Genomic DNA, 19,093 nt, shown 5'->3' with positions numbered 1-19,093 from the left:
TATACTAAATGTTGAACCAAATAGCAATTTAATAGCTAACATAAAGAACACAAGCAGGCAGTTGGAAAGGTGAATCATTACTGCCAAGATGTCAAATGTCATTGTATAGAAAATGGTTAATGAAACTTTGAAACATTTCTAAACCTCTCAATGTTCATATTAATTATTTTAAATAAATCCTCCAATGAAGTATGAGCATCTGGAGGCCAGATGTCAAATGTTCTCAACTCTGGGTGGATATCTCAGGTTGAACTATTCATGAGAATCACGGAAGGGGCTTGTTACAAATACCGATGCTGGCCCACAGCCCCAGATTCTGATTCAGTAGGTCTAAGATGGTGTCCTTGAAGCTGCATGATACGTGTCACTCCATGTGATTTTGTTATTAGGTGACCCTTGTTCCCCATTAGAGAAACACTGGGACTCCAATGCATTTTAACAGATATCACATAATAAGATAGTAGACTTTAAATAAATGAATGAGCAGTTGAGCAAATTTAGAAGCAAAATAAGCAACTGAGCCAAAATTAGTTATGTGTACCTAAGACATGGAAGAAAACTTACTGGTTCCTCTTATAAATGCATATGTGTACCTTGAAAGTGTTTGTAAGAATTTGAATGCCATGTTTTATTGCTTATTTGTTTCAGCCTTTTAGGGATTTTATTTTGCAATCTTCTGTGGTATTATCTAATAAACTAGATTTATACATTTCCATCTTAAATTCTTTTTAGTGGGTAAAAATACAGGAAAGCATTTTGGAGGATCTAGTGCTTTATATGACTATTATCAGTCAGGGAACAAAAACATATGGCGGTCTGGTGAGTCAGGTTCAACGAGTAATGTTTACAACTACGAATGAGTTTTCAAATGTTATGAACTTGTATTCAGCAGAGAGTAATTCCCAGTTACCAGTCCCTATATATCAAGGTGATTGGGGAGCAGTAGTCAGAAGGTAATTTGCAGGCAGTGGGGCACCTACAATCATTTACCAGAAAAGTAATAAGAAACAAAACAAAATGGTACAAGGGTAATCACATCCTGTTGATTCAACCCAGTACCACAGGAGAATAGGAGGCAACAATTCTCATTAAAAATTTTGAAGTAAACATTGCTAGTGAAGCATATCAGACAAACATTCAGAATATGCCATTACTAGTTACCTGGCAAACATTGAAAAGCGGAGAGTTTTCTTTATTTTTAAACAAACAAACAATGCAGCAATTTATGGTGATTAACTTGGTTGCTTTGTATCTTTTTCTTTGCAAATTTACTTAATGAAAAGGCCACGTGGTAAGTCTTTATTATGTTTATGTAGAAGACAGAAATAAGTTATATTAAAATTAGCGGGTACATAGATACATGGCAGAAAAAGCCAAACAAACAAAAAAAGCATCACTTCTTACTTGAACTGTGTAAGTGTAGTTTATCCTAGTCTTGTACATGAGTTTAGGCTTCATCGTTTTGAAAAATATCTATTATTATTGCATATTATTTGTTGCCTGTGTGCATGTGTGTATCCCCATACATGCATTTATAGACATGACAAGATGGAGATAAAAAGTGAATAAATGTACACATTCATAATGGCAGAATTTCATCTTTCTAATTGTAGTCAAAGTATGGTCTTGACCCACTTGCACTGAAATCATCTTTAGTAGTTGTTATGGAGGCTGGGGAGTCATCCAGAGGACGCCAATGCCAGTTGACTGTCAAGCTGGAGCCAGGCCATCAGAGGCTCCTCACCCCCTCCTCTGTCCTTGTAATGTGTGTTCTGTCCACATTTCCCACAGTGGGAGCTACTTTGAAGGATTCAGTCTTGAGAGAGCAAGGTTTCAGGATACAAGATTAATATATAAAAGTCACTCTCTTTCCTATATACCAGCAATGAACAAGTGGATTTTGACTTAAAAACAGTACCATTTAGATAGCTTCCTCTATATAAATCTAACAAAAGGGGTACAAGATCTATATGAGGAAAACAACAAAACACTCATGAAATAAACAAATAAGAACTAAATAAAGGGAGATGCATTTCATGTTTATATCGTGACAGGAAGACTCAATATTGTCAAGATGTCAGTTCTTCCAGACTTTATCTGTAGATTCAATGGAATATCAGTCAAAATCACAAAAAGTTATTTTGTGGGTATTGACAAACTAGTTTTAAAGTTTATATGTAGAGGCAAAGGACCAGAATAGATAGCACAATATTAAAGGAGAAAAACAAATTAAGAAGACTGACAGTACCCTACTTCAAGATTTACTCTAAAGATATAGTAACCAAAACAGTGTGGTATTGATGAAAGAATAGACAAAAATATTGATGGAACAGATTAGAAAGCCCACAAACAATTCCTCATACATGTAATCAACTGACCTTTGATGAAGGAGCAAATGTAATACAACAGAGAAAAATGTGTCATTTTTAAACAAATGGTGCTGGAACAAATTGAGATCCACATGCAAAAAATGACACATATTTTTAATGTGTATCAAGATATTACACCCTTATCAAAAAGGAACTCATAAGGTATCACAGACCCAAATATAAAATACAAAACTAAAAAATTACTAGGAGGTAACAGAAGAAATCCTAGATGATCTTGGATATGGCTATAACATTTTAGATAACAACACCACAGTCATGATTCATGAAATAATTGATAATCTGAATTTTTAAATAATTGAAAACTTCTATACTGTGAAAAACCCTGTCAAGAGAATAAGAAGACAAGTCATAGCCCGAGAGAATATATTTGCTAAAGACATACCTGATAAAGGACTGTTACCTAAAATATACAAATAACTCTTAAAACTCAACAATAAGAAAACAAATAACCTGCTTTAAAAAATGGATCTTACAGACATCTCACCAAAGAAGACATACATATGGAAATAAGCTATGAAAAAATTTTCCATCATCATGTGTCTTTTAAAACAACAGTGGTAGAGTGCATGCTTAACATGTACAAGGTCCTGGATTCAATCCCCACTACCTCCAGTGGTAAAAAAAAAAAAGAACTAAAATAAGTGCTTATTAAAAAATAATAAAAACAACAGTGAGATACCACTACACACCTGATAGAATAGCCAAAATCTGAATACTGACAGCACCAAAAGCTAACAAAGATGTGGAGCAGCAGAACTCATTCATGATTGGTTGGAGTGAAAATGGTACAACCATTTTCAAAGACAGTTTGACAGTTTCTTACAAGACATACTCTTAGTATAAGATCCAGCAATCACATTGGTATTTACTTAAAGAAGTTTTATGTCCACACTAAAACCTGCACACGGATGTTTATACATTTATTCATAATCATAAAATCTTGGAAATAACCAAGATGTCCTTCAGCAGGTGAATGAATAAACAAACTGTGGCACATCCAAATAAAGGAATATTATTCAGCACTAAAAGAAAATGAGCTATCAAGCCATAAAAAGACCTGGAGGATCCTTAAGTGCCTATTGCTAGTTGAAGAAGCCAATCTGAAAAAACTACACACTGTAGGATTCCAATTGTGTGACATTCTGGAAAAGGCAAAATTATGGAGACAGTAAAAAGTCAGTATAAATCAAGGGTTGAGGGGAAGCAAGGTTGAAACACTGGAGCAGTGAGAATTTTTAGGGGAGTTAAATTATTCTGTGTGATACTGTAATGATAGATATATGCCATTATACACGTGTCCAAACCCATGGAATGTACACCACCAAGAGTGATCCTACTGTAAATTATGTACTTTGGGTGATCATGATGTGTTAGTGTGGGGTCATCAGCTGTAACAAATGCATCACTCTGATGCAGAATGGTGATTGTGGGGGAAGCTATGTGTGTCAGGGCAAGGAATGTACATGCAACTGCACTTTCTTCATTTTGCTGAGGATCTAAAACTGCTCTAAGAAATAAAGTCAAAAAGAACCAAAAGTGTGCATCAGCTGTGTTCTAAGCTACCCCACTTATAAGCATCCGGGCTACATTTGACAGTGGGATTATTGTATATGGGGATCGTGTTGCTATGGCGATTTGACTGAACATTCCCCAGTTACCTATGTGCCCTCAGGGGAAGTCAAAGCTAAGCACATGCAGCTGGGCCATTCTCGAGGTAATTGAGAGTTTAAATGATTCCTTGGACGATCATTTATGAGAAAGATGTTTCCATTCTGAATATGCTCTTTTCTTTAAGTAAGTAAATTTGGTTGACAATTTTTTTTCTTTTCCCCTCCCATTTTGTGTCAGAGTAGCTGTATTACCAAAGAAGGGAGGTAATGGCAATGCAATGACATTATTGAGGTCCATGATGTAAAACAGGGGTTGTTCCCTCTTCAGTGATCCTCTTAAAATGAATAACTTTCAAGTTGAATAAAAGAAATATTTATCATTCACATTTTAATAATAGATTTTATTTTTATAGGTTTATATTTGGCACATATCACTGTCGTGATTTCATTATAAAACATTCTGGACAATAATCTCATACAGAGTCAGGTCCCATGTATAGTGTAGTCTTTTTAGAGTGACATCTTTATTTTTTAAAATATATTAGAAAGTATATATTTCTTTCACACATTTTTACACATTCTTAGCTTGTTCCTTCCTGCATTAATTTAACTTTTTCTTATCATATGTGTTAAAGCATTGTTCTTTTTAATAAGGATGCTTGAGGCTTTTTCATATGCATGAATTAGGTGAATCATTTATTATACTGTTATAATTTTTTTTGATAAGAGTAATTTTCATTCCTATTTTGCTTCAGGAAAATTCTCCTGAATTCCCTCAATTATATGTTTACAAGTTTTGAAAGTCAGGGAATTTCTTTCCCTGGTGCCTGTGTTTCTTCTTTCAAAGTACAAATGCAAACAATTCAGTAAAATATAATAAAAATCATATGAGTACTTAAGTGTTTTATATTCAAAACAACTAATTGACTAATCTTTCCACTTTTAAAGACTATTTTTTAACTTGAACATACAACTTTATTGTCTCCCATTATATCAATATATTGCTTGTAAAAATATCTGTTAAACTCTATAGTTGGCAGTTATTATAACTGTCATCATCCTATGAATCATGCTGCTAAGTAACCAAGTGTGTGTTTGACTGAAGCCATTGGCATCTTTCTCAAAAGTGACATGATCCAAATATTTTTAATAAAAGAAAGAAAGGTTGTTGTTTGTTTATGTTTGGAATACCAAATATATTTACATTACATTTGTATTACATATAAATATATGGATGTATATTTATTTAAATACTTATGTATAATATGGCTCATCTACATGAAGACAATTTTTTACTTTATGACATGGTTGATAGTCCTTGGGTAAACTTGACCTTGTGGAACATGTGTGTCCATTAAAATGTTTTAATGTAAGGCTCTATTGACAAAACTATCTAATTTATGTATTTGCGTGTTTGTGTGTGTGGTATGTGTGTTTACCTACATGCACATAACTATATATGGATATTTAACATTTTGTATCTCTTTATTGAATCCAGTAATAATGAATGAGAGAGTGCATTAAATGTCTCTTTTGGCACTACAAGACAAAGAATGTAACTTTTACATGTAATTTTTGGAATCAATCTCATCACTTTACTTTGCTGATGTACTTAGATCTAGCTCTGATTGTGGTTGTTATTTCCTGACAAAAACAGTTTCTTAGTCTTGATAAATATTCCAATGCCTCCTGTCTGTAATCTTTGTTCAAGAGTCTACAATCCTCCAATGTTTTCCATCATCAAACTTTTGACAACCCCGTCAGGAAACTATGTAAATTGTCCCGTAAGGAGGAAAATTAACCTCTACTCCGATCATCTCAGCTGCCACGTGTGAGGAGCACAGGTTGTAAAGTAATCAGGCCACCAGCATCAGGGGCTTCAGGGGCTTCAAGGCTGCCCCCTAGGGGCCAGTCACCCCCAGGGCCGCAAAGAGATCGATAACCTTAATTTGCGTCTCATAGATTGCTTTGTAAATAAATGTTTCAGTGAGACAGTTTTAGTAACAACATTAAGGTATTATTTGTCTCAGAAGCCTGACTTTCTCTCCAAAGCATTTTATTTAAAACGACTTCTCTTAAAATTAAAAAAGAGAGAGAGATATGTCTGTTGCTTTTTTATTCAATCCATACTGATCTGTTTAAAACATGTATTACAGGAGTTATTAGAACTGCCTTACATAATATGGACAGAGAAGCCAGAGAACACTACTCAGTGGTCATTCAAGCCAAAGACATGGCTGGGCAAGTTGGAGGGCTTTCAGGATCGACCACGGTCAACATCACCCTGACCGATGTCAACGACAACCCCCCAAGGTTTCCTCAGAGTAAGTACCCCTTCCTCCGGATTGGCACTTATCACTATTCATTTATGTAATACAAAATGAAATACAGTTGACCTTTGAACAACACAGACTGGAGCTGCAAGGGCCCACTTATCCATGGATTTTTCTCAGTAGTAAATAGTCCAGTACTACACAGCCAGACCAACAGCTGGTTGCATCTGTGGATACGGAGGAACCCGGATACAGAGGGTTGACTATAAGCTATGTGCATTTTGGGATCGCCCAGAGGATGGACGCTCCTAACCCCTGCGTTGTTCAGAGGTCAGCTGTACTTGAATATATAATGTCATGTTACTGTTATCTTAAATGGGAGTATTTTGTTTTGTATGGTCTTCCTTCTAGCCACGAGACTGAAGAAATCACTCCACTTGCTGTCTCCTGAACCCGGTAGATAATTGTCACTTTGTTAAAGATTTCTATTTCAATTGGCATCACAGTTAAATATTAAAACTGAGACAGCCATGCTAAGTAATGATGTCCTGCATTTGCTGGAGCAGTTATATGTTACTAAGGAATTCAAATTCTTGTTCTTGGAGAATTCTTATTCAAATTCTTATTCACGGAGTTATTCAAAATACATTCAAAGTACATTTGATGAGGGCATTCCACTCTTGCATAATTGCGTATGTAAATTTTGTGACTGAAATTTTTAAAAAATTCTCCAGGTTATGAATGAATGCTTTTTACACCACACACACACACACACACACACACACACACACACACACACCATCCAACAACAAGGTACAGCTAATATAATAAAATCTGATCTCAGAGTAGAACATGAACTTGTGAATGAAGAGCACAGACTATCAAACTGTCAAGCAATTCAAGGGGAGAAAGGGTGTCGGTTCTGTGTGTTCAGAATGAAATACTGTGTATGATGTCCCCAGAGAGGGAAAGACACATGTTTGAGTATTTCTAATGTGGCAGAAACTGTGGGTAACATTTTACAGAATAACCATTAATTATCATACAAACCCTATAGGGGGGCTGTCCCTTATGTCTTTCTTACACATGATGTTTAAAACTGTAATAAAGTAGGCAATGTGGTGCCTCAATAAAGGCTTTCACAAGTCAGCGTGAATGGCCTTACCCAGCCTTATCTCTTAATATTGCTCTCAGGATACTCCACGCCTACCTGCCATGGAATACTGCCTCTTCCTAAAGCGTGATAAGAGTTTGCACATCCTTAAATCAGCCCAGAATTCTCCACACTCACATTCCTTTTTTTTTTAAAAGCCCTCTTGTAGGTTTCTCTGAACTCTGTTGCAGAGTTCACTAATCCTTGTTTCCTGTTACGTGCACTTCTGTGCTATATTTATTTCCATAGGTGCATATCTCCCTCTAAGTAAGATTGATGCTTGATTAGTCTCTGTAAGCTTGAATGCTCAGACAGGTGCCTCGCCCTGGAGAAAGGATTACTAAATGAATTTGTAAATGAGTTCAGTTTCAATACTCTGTCAAACTCACATTGATGAAGGACCCTTGTTAAAGTCAGGCAAGTCAAATTCATAGTTAGGTAAAACTGCTTTAAAATATTGATTCTAGGTATAAGATTATGTGGCCTGGTTCCTTCATGTGGCTTTTGCTCTGTGAAGAAAGTATGTTTAAAGAAAAGCATAAATCGTAGATAAGTCCACCAAATTAAACCATAACGCATAATTAAATTTTAAGTCATTTTACAAAATTACAGAGTACTCTTATATTTTTTGTCACTTATTTCACACAATAGGCATATACACATATTTCATTATAAGACAAGTGCAGTCATTTTATAGGGTGAGGAGACTGATGTCCAAAGAGTTTTTAAAAAGGAAATCAGTGATAACGCTAAACTCAGTTGAATATAAACTTCATTATCACTTGCAACAACAACCTGTCTACCTTTTTTGAAGTAGATTCTACCACCACTATTTTTAAGACATATATTAATATTATAATTTTTATTATAGTAGAGTGAAAAAACTCAAGCTTTACACAGTAGGGGCTCAATAAATGTTTGATAATGGTACAAATAGTATCTCCCACATTCTCTCCCTCCTTCTCTACCTAAAAACTGATTTTAAAGTTGACAAGTCTGTTATAATTGATTTTAGAAGTCAATAGAAAATTGTCATGGTGATGAAGAGAGACAAATATATTCTGAATTTTATTTTGATTGACATAGTGGTATTGTTGAAGCATCAGTTTATAGTGTAACAATGGTTTTACCCGACAAGGACGCAGAATAAATGTACACTCTCTGCGTGAACACATCACAGCTAATGGGACCTACCTTTCTTCAGTCAGTAGCCGTCCATGCAGAATGAATGGAATGACTGGAATGACTGACAGCTGTCGACCCTGCCACACTGTAAGATGCTCTTAGTGTTTGGAAACCGACTTAGTCCACACCTAGAACCTCACACTCTGATTTGTTTAAAAGAGATTTTATTTTGCACTCATACAGCACTAAACATACTGCTGCCTTCGGAATGACTGGGTGTCACCATGACGAGAGTAGCCTGCAGTAGAGCATTCTTTAATTTTCCCACAAGCATTATAACTCATCAAATGGCTCGATATCTGGGGGAAACTTTGCAAACTGCTTGGAGGAAGAAACAATACATTATGAGGACTTGTGTTCATGAGGCACTGTGAGATGTACAAATCCATATGCAGTTCAATTTATATTAAGATCATATCCCGTCATCAAATAGATCCAGTAGTCTAATTGTTTCTCTTAAGTTTTTTTTTTTCTTTTTACTGATCTAACTTTTTTCTCTCTTTACCTGTGAGAGCCGTGTTACATTCATACTGTGATTGATTGCAGTGTAAACATCTGGCACACAAAACTTTGGAAAACATTCTCTCACAGCATCTTTTACATTCTCTTTTTCTTTCTTTTATTAATTTACCCTGGCCTGAGAAAGTGAGTCAGCTTGTTACATCGTATATCTTAATTTAAAGCTATCACTGTATCTTAATTTAAGCTAAATAGGTTTGAGTAAGCATTCGAGAGTTAGAGGGATCTAGACTGACAATTTGCTTTCCAAAGTCTTTACACTAGGGAGATGCAAGGCAAATAAAGGTCCAGGTGGAAGCAGGCTGCCTGTCGGTGTCAGGGAGGCTACAGGGAGAATAGAGGCTGAATGGTACACATCCAACTAAGAGGACAGCGGCTGCTCAGTTCCAGGTAATGCTTACATGGGGGCAGGACAGTATTAGGAAAGGGAGCTACGGGTAAGACTTTCAGGGAAAGAGACCAAATCAGCCCATCTATGGCTTGAATCGTTACTCAAAGGACACAAGGGATGCCCAGTTCTTCTTCAGAGAAAAACATCTCAAGGTGTAAATTCCTCAATATTAATCCTTCTATTGAAAGGAATCTACTCTACTTCTTAAGATTCTTACTATTTCCTTCTCTGACTTCAACTATGGTATAATTAAGTTATAGTTATTCCTTAATTTTTTTCCTCAGGTAGGTATAAACTCACTAATGTCTATTATTCTATATAAAGAATATGCATATAAAATCAATATCTTACATGAAAGTTCATAACACAAACCTTCTATACCCTAGATGAGGGACTTGTAGTTTGAGAATTTCCTTGTAAGTAATCTAGTTGGGGAAAGAAGAGGAACCCATGTCAAATAATCACAGTAAAACAGCAGAAACTTGTTTAACAAAACTTCCCCGAAGAGCTTGAAATGATTGCAAAATTTTAAGTGATCCAACAACTTTAGCCCACTGGTGACTAGACTTGATAAAGTACAATGTAATATTGGGGGGTATCAAGTCCTAAAAGTTCAATAGATGGCAGTATTTCCCATAATGCTGAGAATTAGAAAACTAACAAATTTGGGTAAATTTTAATGTTGGTGAGAAAGGAAGTATCACTGATGAAGATATTGACATTGATGTGATTTTGTTGATAGCAAAATATTTTAGAGGAAGGACCATTGTCTTTAATTTATTATTTATATTTTCATGAAAGCAAATATAATTAGCATATAATATATTCAGCATTAATATTTTACTTGAAACAGGAATTAAAAGAAACAAACAAGCAAGCTTCTCCTTTGATCTATCAAAATGTGAAGTGCATGTTTTAATTACCAGTAAGTTGGACTTTTTCTAGTACACTTTTTTAAAAAGGATACCTAATTTATTTTATCGTGGTTTCAGGCATCTTTTGAAACTTCTTGAGAGTTTCTTCAAAGGTCAGCATGGACTTAATTTAGACACATCCCTATGCACTTTATAAGAGGGTAGACTTTGCAGCTTCATGGTTAGTTTCCTACATATGTGAATTAGTTCAAGTTTATTCATTATGTCATCACAATATTCTATATTCATACAGAAGTCTTGTTTGTCAGCTACCGAGATATATATTAATGCATCCCACTATGATGCTATATTTTTCTGTTTATTATTTTATTTTGTATTAGTTTTTGTTTTGCTTTGTTGTGTTTGTCTAGGTATAGTTTGAAATCGTATTACTGGATACATACAGATTGAAGGCATGGTATCTATCTCTTGGATTGAAAATATTTCATTGTGAAACATCACTCTAATAATAGTCTATAACTTAAAGTCCACTTTGTCTAATATTAATATAACTATACTAGATTTTTTCTTGTTTTGGTTAATGGTTGGATGGTATGTTTTCCATCATTTTACTTTCAAGTATATTGTTCTTATTTTTAAAAAGTTTTATGTAAGCCACTAAGCTAAGTTTTTGTTACTGTTTTGTTTTATTTAATCTGGTTTCACAATTTTTGTTGTTTATTTTTATTTACTACACTTATAAATTACTGATGTATTTCTATTTGTCTACTTTCTTGCTATTTGTTTCTTTTAATTTTCTTCCCTTTTTTCTTCTTTCTTAGTTTCTTTGAATTATTCATGTATTTGATTTCATTCATTTTCTATTCAATTACCATTTTATTTTACTTTATTTTTCTTTAATGTTTGCTCTAGTTATTACAATTTATTTCATTCCACCTTAAATTATAATTTATCACTTGAAAAAATTGAATGGCTTTTAAAGCAAAACTAAACAAATGAGACCTAATTAAATGTATAAGCTTTTTCACAGCGAAGGAAACCATAAGCAAAACAAAAAGCCTAGGGAATGGGAGAAAATATTTGCAAATGATGAGTCTGACAAGAGCTTAATTTCCAGAATATATAAATAGCTTATTCAGCTTAATAACAAGAAAAAACCAAACAACCCAATCCAAAAATGTGCAGAAGACCTAAATAAGCAATTCTCCAGTAAAGACATACAAATGGCCAATAGGCACATGAAAAAAAGGCTCAGTATTGCTAATTATTAGAGAAATGTAAATCAAAACTACAATGAGGTATCACCTCACAGCAGTCAGAATGGCCATCGTTAAAAAGTCCACAAACGATAAATGCTGGAGAGGGTGTGGAGAAAAGTGAATCCTCTTACACTGTTGATGGGAATGTAGTTTTGTGCAACTGTTATGGAAAACAGTATGGAGAGTCCTCAAAAAACTAAAAATAGACATACCATATGATCCAGTAATCACATTCCTGGATATATATCCAGAGGGAACTCTATTTCAAAAAGGTACATGCACCCCAATGTCCATAGCAGCACTATTTACAATAGCCAAAACATGGAAACAACCTAAATGTCCATCAACAGATGACTGGATAAAGAAATTGTAGTATATTTATACAATGGAATACTACTCAGATATAAAAAAGACTAAAATAATGCAATTTGCAGCAACATGGATAGACCTGGAGATCGTCATTCTAAGTGAAGTAAGCCAGAAAGAGAAAGAAAGATAACACATGATATCACTCAAATATTTAAAAAAAAGAGAGACACACACACACACACACACAAATGAACTTATTTACAAAACAGAAATAACCAACAGACATAGAAAATAAGCTTTTTGTTACCAGGGGGATAGGGCATAGGAAGGGATAAATTGGGAGTTTGAGATTTGCCGGTACTAACTACTGTATCTAAAGTAGATATACAACAAGTTTCTTCTGCACAGCACAGGGAACTATATTCAATATCTTGTAGTAACCTATAATGAAAAGGAATATGAAAACAAATATATATGTATATATAGGACTGAAATATTATGCTGTACACCAGAAATTGACACAACATTATAAGCGGACTATACTTCAATTAAAAGAAAAAAAAGAAAAAGAAAGAAAAATGGAACAACTTTAAACTGTTTAGCACCATTATAACCTCTTTGATTTTTGCTATTTTTATTACCTTATATATTAAGCACTATATGAAATTGCCATTTTTTGTTGTGTTAAATTGTAAAGAATTGTGTACTAAGTCAATTATAATTTATCCTTTCTGGTGCTATTTATTCTTTCCTGAATTTCTGTGTTTCCTTCTATAATCATTTTTTTAAGGAAATTCTATATTTTCTTTAAAAATCCCTTTCTGTCCCTTTTAGTGCTGGTCTGGTCTACTATCAATGATTCTTTTTTTCTTTTTGTTTTTTCATAAACTTATTTTTTTCCTACTTTTTACAAAGTATTTCTGCTAGGGATAGAATTCTGTTTTGAAGTTTTTTTTTTCTATTTCAATAATTAATGATGTAATGTAACTGTCTGCTGACCACCACCTTGTCTATTAAAAAGTCAGCTCTCAGTCTTATTATCATTTTACTGTAGATTAATTTATTCTACTTTAATATATTTTTCTTATTTTAAGATATTATTTGCTTTTTAGAAGTTCAGTTATACTGTGCCTGGGAAGAATTTACTTTTTAAAGAATCTGCTTTTCAGATATAAGGAATTTTTAATCTATCTTTTATTAGTTCTGGGAAATTTTGTTCAGCCTTTATTCAATTATTTCTTCTGTCTTATTTTCTTACTTCTTTCCTGCTGATTCTGGAAAGTATACATGTTCAGTCATTTAACTATGCACTGTCAGTCTATTATTCTTTTCTCTCTATATTTAATTTTTTTTCTCTCTTCTTTAATCTGAATATTTTATGTTGACCTATATTCTAGTACACTAATCTTCCTTTCCACTGTGTTTATTCTCCAATTAACCTTGTATATTAAATTTATTAAGTGTATTCTTCAGCATAGACATATTTTGGTTCTATAATTTTTACTTGACTTATTAAATATACATTATTGGTATCTGCTAAAATTCTTCACCTTTTTTTTTCTATATATTCTTAAACATATTAATTGTAGCTATTTTAAAACCCTTTCCTAATAACTCCAATATTAACGTCATATCTGGGTCACTTTATTGATTGTTTTCTTTTTGGTTTTGTTAATTTTCCATTTTTAAATATGTCTTAGAATTATTGACTGAACATTATGTATAAATGTTGTAGAAATTCCTGATTATGTCACCTTCCTCCACAGAGAGTTGTTATTTTCTTGCAGACATATAGAATATGGATTACTTAAGTTAGTTAGATTTTATTAGAACTTTTCCCCTTATTCCTGGGAAGTAGTCCTTACTCCTAAAACCCAGTTTTTCTCTAGTATCAACTGGAGTCACAAGGATGTACTAATTCTGATTCCTAGTGCCTCATGGATGCAATGTCCACTTAGCTCTTTTGTCTTCCAGCTGTACTTTGTTTTGTCTTCTTAGAGAATCCACATGTGCAGATGTACCCTACGTGTCTATAGTTACCACAAGGAAAATTACAGTCCGATTTTTGAGTTCATTTCTCTAACATTTCTTGTTTGTGCCTTGGTTCTCTTTTCAAGTACTGTGCCAGCCCTTAACCCCAATCTCTGTCTCCACAAAGTGCATACTTTCTGTTTGGTCTCTTTTCCCTGGCGTGGCAAATTAAAAAAGTACCCTGAGTCATTGAGAATATAAAATTTATCTTGTTATGCTTCCTTTCCATCAAGGACCATACCTCATCCAGGCCTTCCTACATGGAATGCTCTCTAATGACAGTCATTTTATGTATATTGTGCAGCTTGTGTGGTTATATTCAATGGGAGAGCTAGTCAGATATGTACCACTCCATCATGTGCAGAAGATAAATAGTATATGAATTTCATATTCAACCTGACTAAATTGAAAGTATGAATTTTGAAAGAAAGCTGAAATCCTCTAATTAATTGTAAAGCAGGCAAGTTATTAGTCTATTATAGTTTTTCATTCAGCCTTGTTAAGGACAAAATACATGTATCTATTTTATGAGATTTAATATATAAAATAAGGACAATTGAAAATTATTTTATTATACATTCATTCTATTAAACAAGATACATATGCCTGAAGAGCATATTTTTTAAACAGGGTAATAGCTATAAATAAATAAGACATTCTTTTAATTTTAAATTGAATATTTTGAAATACTTTGAGGTTGCCTATTTAGAAACTAACCAGTCATAACATGTCATTAGTTTTATGATTTGTGCCTAGTCTATTTGGCTATATGCTATGACAAAGTTGTAAACTGATTCTTCTTTTACTTACTTTGTTTTTTTAGGTATTGTGTTTATGGTCATGGATATATAGTTTTTAGAAATATTTTGATTGTTACTAGTTAATGTCATTGTTAGTCTTTACAGGTCAATTTCCTATTCTTCATAGCATGCTAAAAAAACTAGGAATTATTTTCAACTGGAATTTGCAAGTTTACATACTTTCAGTTTTTTATGAGTCATGCTTATGATTGAAAGTAAGAGAATGTTAAAAAGAAAAGTGGCCCATTGTATCATTACTTTGAATAAAAAAAAATTGTGCAGAAGAACCAGCTTTGAAGTAGTGTCTGTTGACACATGGTAACACAGGACATAGGTTAAGCAATTTTAAAGATATTCTTCCAGATTACAGTGAAGATTCTGATATAGGGCAGTTGTCCTTTTGATGTGTAACATTCAATAGCTGTAGAATTAGTCATTTATTTTATTCATGTATTTAAAACATTGCAGGCAGAGCTTCATGTAATATTTAATGATCAATATTCAAGTGTCTTTGATGGAGGAAAATCCTAGGTTTCTTATATGTCTTTTTAAAAATCTGAAAGTAGCATTTTCAATGTAAACTGTATCTGCATGAAATAATTTAAGGTAGAGATTTTGGAACCCTCTGGTTAATCTTAATAATGTCAGACATCCTGGATAAGTCATGTATCACATTATCTAACCACTTACATGTCAACCAATTTTCTCCCAGAATTATCTACTAATAAATATATATTTTATATGAAGGTAGTCACTTTCCCAAATAAATATTATTATTCATGTAATAAAAATATTAATTAGAATACATTTAATGATCAGTTAATTACAGTTGCGGTAGTCGAGGGCCTGGGGTTAATCTCAGGGAATGACTTATTTGCTCACCTGGCAGAGTTACTGAAGCAAAGACACAAGGTCTTTTAAGAAGCAATTAGAATCAATACTATCCTGGGAAAAAAGTGTATTAAAAGGGACAAGCTTCAGTGAACCAAATGCTCTTTTATTATTCCCATCAAATCTTCCTTTCTTAAATGTACTTCAGCTAACCATTAACATTTTATGATGCAGTCTAAGAAATTATTTGAAAAGGATCACATATGGCAGATGAAATTATGGCATATTCAGAAACAAAAATATGAAATAATATCTGTGTCTCTATGCCATTGGGATTCACCAATGAATTTGCCTTGGTCAATGACATATGAAACACCATAGTGCAAATCACCTCTGAGCATAAAGCTTAATGAGCTTGCATGAGTTGGCTCAGTTTCCCCTGTTCTCGGCCTCTGCTCTGATAACAGCATAACCTAGAAAGAAGCCACTCCTTCTGCCTAATGAGAAGACACTGGAACTTAGTGGAGGTGAGCAGGACAGAGCACAGCAGAACTGAAGCAAGCCGGAGATCTCCTGCGACGTGCAAAATGAGAAGAAACGATGTTTGCGGTTGTCAGTCATTGAGATACAGGAGTTACCTGTCAATGCAACAAAGGCTGACTGATAAACCAAGTGATAATGCTTTCCATGCTATTTCTCTATAGAAGCAAGTTTTGTCACCACCTACACCACCACTATGACAATAGTAAAGTATGCAGAATTGTGTTTGAAGAGCACAGTATGAAGTAAAGCTTATATAATGCTAGAAAGTGACTCATTTGCTTTGATAAATACCTCCCTAGGATAACTTGGAAGGCAGAAAAGGTGCCTAATGTGAACTCGTGGTTTTAGGAGAAGAGATTTTAAGAGAGAGTATGTGTAATATGAGTTGATTGTTATAAGCTGCATTTGATAAGGTACTACAAGGAAGAGATGCGCTCAGGGAAAAATATTGGTCTTTTCTAATAGACATGAAAGGGAAGAGGAAGAAACCAGACATTTCATGAGTTTCAGGGCTAAAAATGCAAATAGAAAAAGTTCAACAAATTAGTTAGCCTCAGAGCCTTAGGGACAGAAATCCTTGTAATGATTGCACAGAATAATTCCTGAATGACTATGAACCACTGCCATTTTTTTCTTTTAAATTTTTTCTCTTATATTTCTATAATTTTGTCCTTATTAATCCCCAATTATGTGTTAGATTTATGGTGGGGAAAATAATGTGTCCTAATTCAGTGGTCTCCGGATCAAGAAGAGCCAGATTGTGTGTGATTATAGTAAAAGATGTTGAAATCAAGCCTGGTGCCATGATTTAAAGAGTTTTGGGGGTGGGGGGTCAGGGAACAGAGAAATGGATTTTTCCTCTACGGGGCACACAGTTATTTGAGTCTAGAGAGCACACTGTGAACAGACTGTTTTATTTACTCACAATTGTTTATTCCCTGCCTTACCATGCTTTCCCTGTAGGGGGCATATATGTCCCTGTTACTTTAACTTTATGCTTTGCCAGTGACTGTTTTGCCAACAGAATATGAGCCGACATGTGGTAAACCATGTTTAAGAAGACACTTTAAATGCCCTTCAGTGGCTTCATTCTGTGTTCACGATCCTCCCTATGACATCCACTTAGTCATTGTTCTTATGTTGATGCAAGATAGAAATAAATATTTATGGTTGGAAGCTACCAAGATATTTTGGTGATCAATCAACACATAAATGGCTGATTGAAAACACACTATATCTGTTATCTTTAGCATTATCACTGCATAATATACTATATAGTTTTATATATCTTGCCCATTTTCTTTCTTTCTCATAAAAATGCATACTCCGTAAGGATGAGGATTTTTATCTGTTTTGTTTATTGTAGTCTTAGTACCTTTTAGGTACTGGCACAGGGTAAGTAACATTTACTGGTGTCAACAATCTAGAGTGATCCAAAAATTTATATGAAAGAGTGCATAGTCCTAAAAACTCAAGTACATTTTAGGAAAAATAATTGGGACAGGGCTGATAAAACAAAAATCAACATCCATTTGGTTTGAAAAATAAATCTAGTGGACTTTGTAGCGTTCTTAGGAAGTGGAGTCATGTTGACCATGACTTGGTATATGTCCAAGTTGGAGTTACAGATTAAAATACATTATGACATGAAAGGCTCTGGTACAATTGGTCTCCCATGTAAAAGTAGGTAAATTGACATCCAAAAGGTTTACCAAATTGATTAAGGGCATATGCTATTTGTTTTTTACAAGAAAACATGAGATTATTTTATAGCATTAGATGAAAGGAAGATTAAAGAAGAAAGACGGGAAACATAAAATGATTGATCAATATCACTACATAAACATTAGATTTTTTTAAGCAAAAGATACAAACATAGAGAAAATAAATTACCTAGTATTTTAAAAATGTAATAGTTATAATGATAACTATATATAATTAGTGGGATTAGAAGGTTATAAAAAAACTTTTGTATTACAAAATCAGAAAATTTAGGAGCATGCAATATTACTGTAATGAAAGAGAAGATAATTTTACAGGTAATCCAAAAGTCTGGGGATATACTAATGATAGTCGACACATTTTCTTTTTAGAAAACTAATTATCATTTTAAATATAATAGAAACAAAAGTAGCTTCAATGTAATAGGAAAAGAAGGCTTAATGTTTCTGATACAAATGCATTTTGTTCAAATAATTAAGAAAAAATAGCAGGCACCCTGATGATGTGTGAAAGATATAGGAAATAAATTAGGAATTCTAGATAACTGAAAATGCTTAATTAAGATCAGTGTTGGAAGCATTAACAATCAAAAGAACCAACAATAATATTAAAACAATGATATAAAAATGAGGAAAAAGAGAAAAATCTCTATCCAATAAACAAGATAGTATTTTATACGTAGGAGAGGACAGGGAGAAAAACTATGAACGTAAATATCCCTTTAAAAGCAACAACAAAAAATAAAATAAACGTTTTTAAAAAAAAGCTTTTAATGACTAGGAAATAAGAGATTCAGAACTCAGGTTAAAATATCTCAACATGTTTTAGTAGTTAAAACACCATCCGGAACTAACCACATCCTGGTGATATTTGATTAGTATAAAGACCAAAATACATCCCAAAGTTATGGAGCTCACCTAACAGCATTAAATCATCTTGCTGATCAAAGTCTTCTCCTCTTCTCCTCTTCTTCTCCTCTCCTCACAATATATAGTGATGCAAATACGGACACTTTGGTTGACTTAGGGAGTTTTTGTAGCACATAATTTTAAAAGTCACTACCTACTTCAACCCTCAACAAAACAAAAATTTGCTTTACCATGAAGGATTTTTTTTTGCAGTGATTCTTTACTGTTAACACAATTCGGATATACGTTCCTATGAGTGTGTGTGAAATCAAAATCTCAATGTATTCTTTAAAT

At 33.6% G+C, this 19,093-nt stretch overlaps 1 protein-coding gene across 7 annotated transcripts in view; it reads left to right on the top strand.

The window, feature by feature from the left end:
• CDH18 (cadherin 18) overlaps positions 1–19,093 on the top strand; it is an 884,058-nt gene that overhangs the window by 763,526 nt on the left and 101,439 nt on the right. For all 7 annotated transcript variants that reach the window (XM_074356520.1, XM_074356521.1, XM_074356531.1 and 4 more), the window contains one exon: positions 6,157–6,324. In XM_074356520.1, coding sequence (XP_074212621.1) covers positions 6,157–6,324 — 168 coding nt within the window. The remainder of the gene's footprint in view (positions 1–6,156; positions 6,325–19,093) is intronic.

This window comes from Camelus bactrianus, chromosome 3 (genome assembly GCF_048773025.1).
Source record: "Camelus bactrianus isolate YW-2024 breed Bactrian camel chromosome 3, ASM4877302v1, whole genome shotgun sequence".
Classification (NCBI taxonomy): domain Eukaryota; kingdom Metazoa; phylum Chordata; class Mammalia; order Artiodactyla; family Camelidae; genus Camelus; species Camelus bactrianus.
The sequence above is the reverse complement of the archived record's forward strand: the minus strand, read 5'-3'. Positions and strand labels throughout refer to the sequence as shown.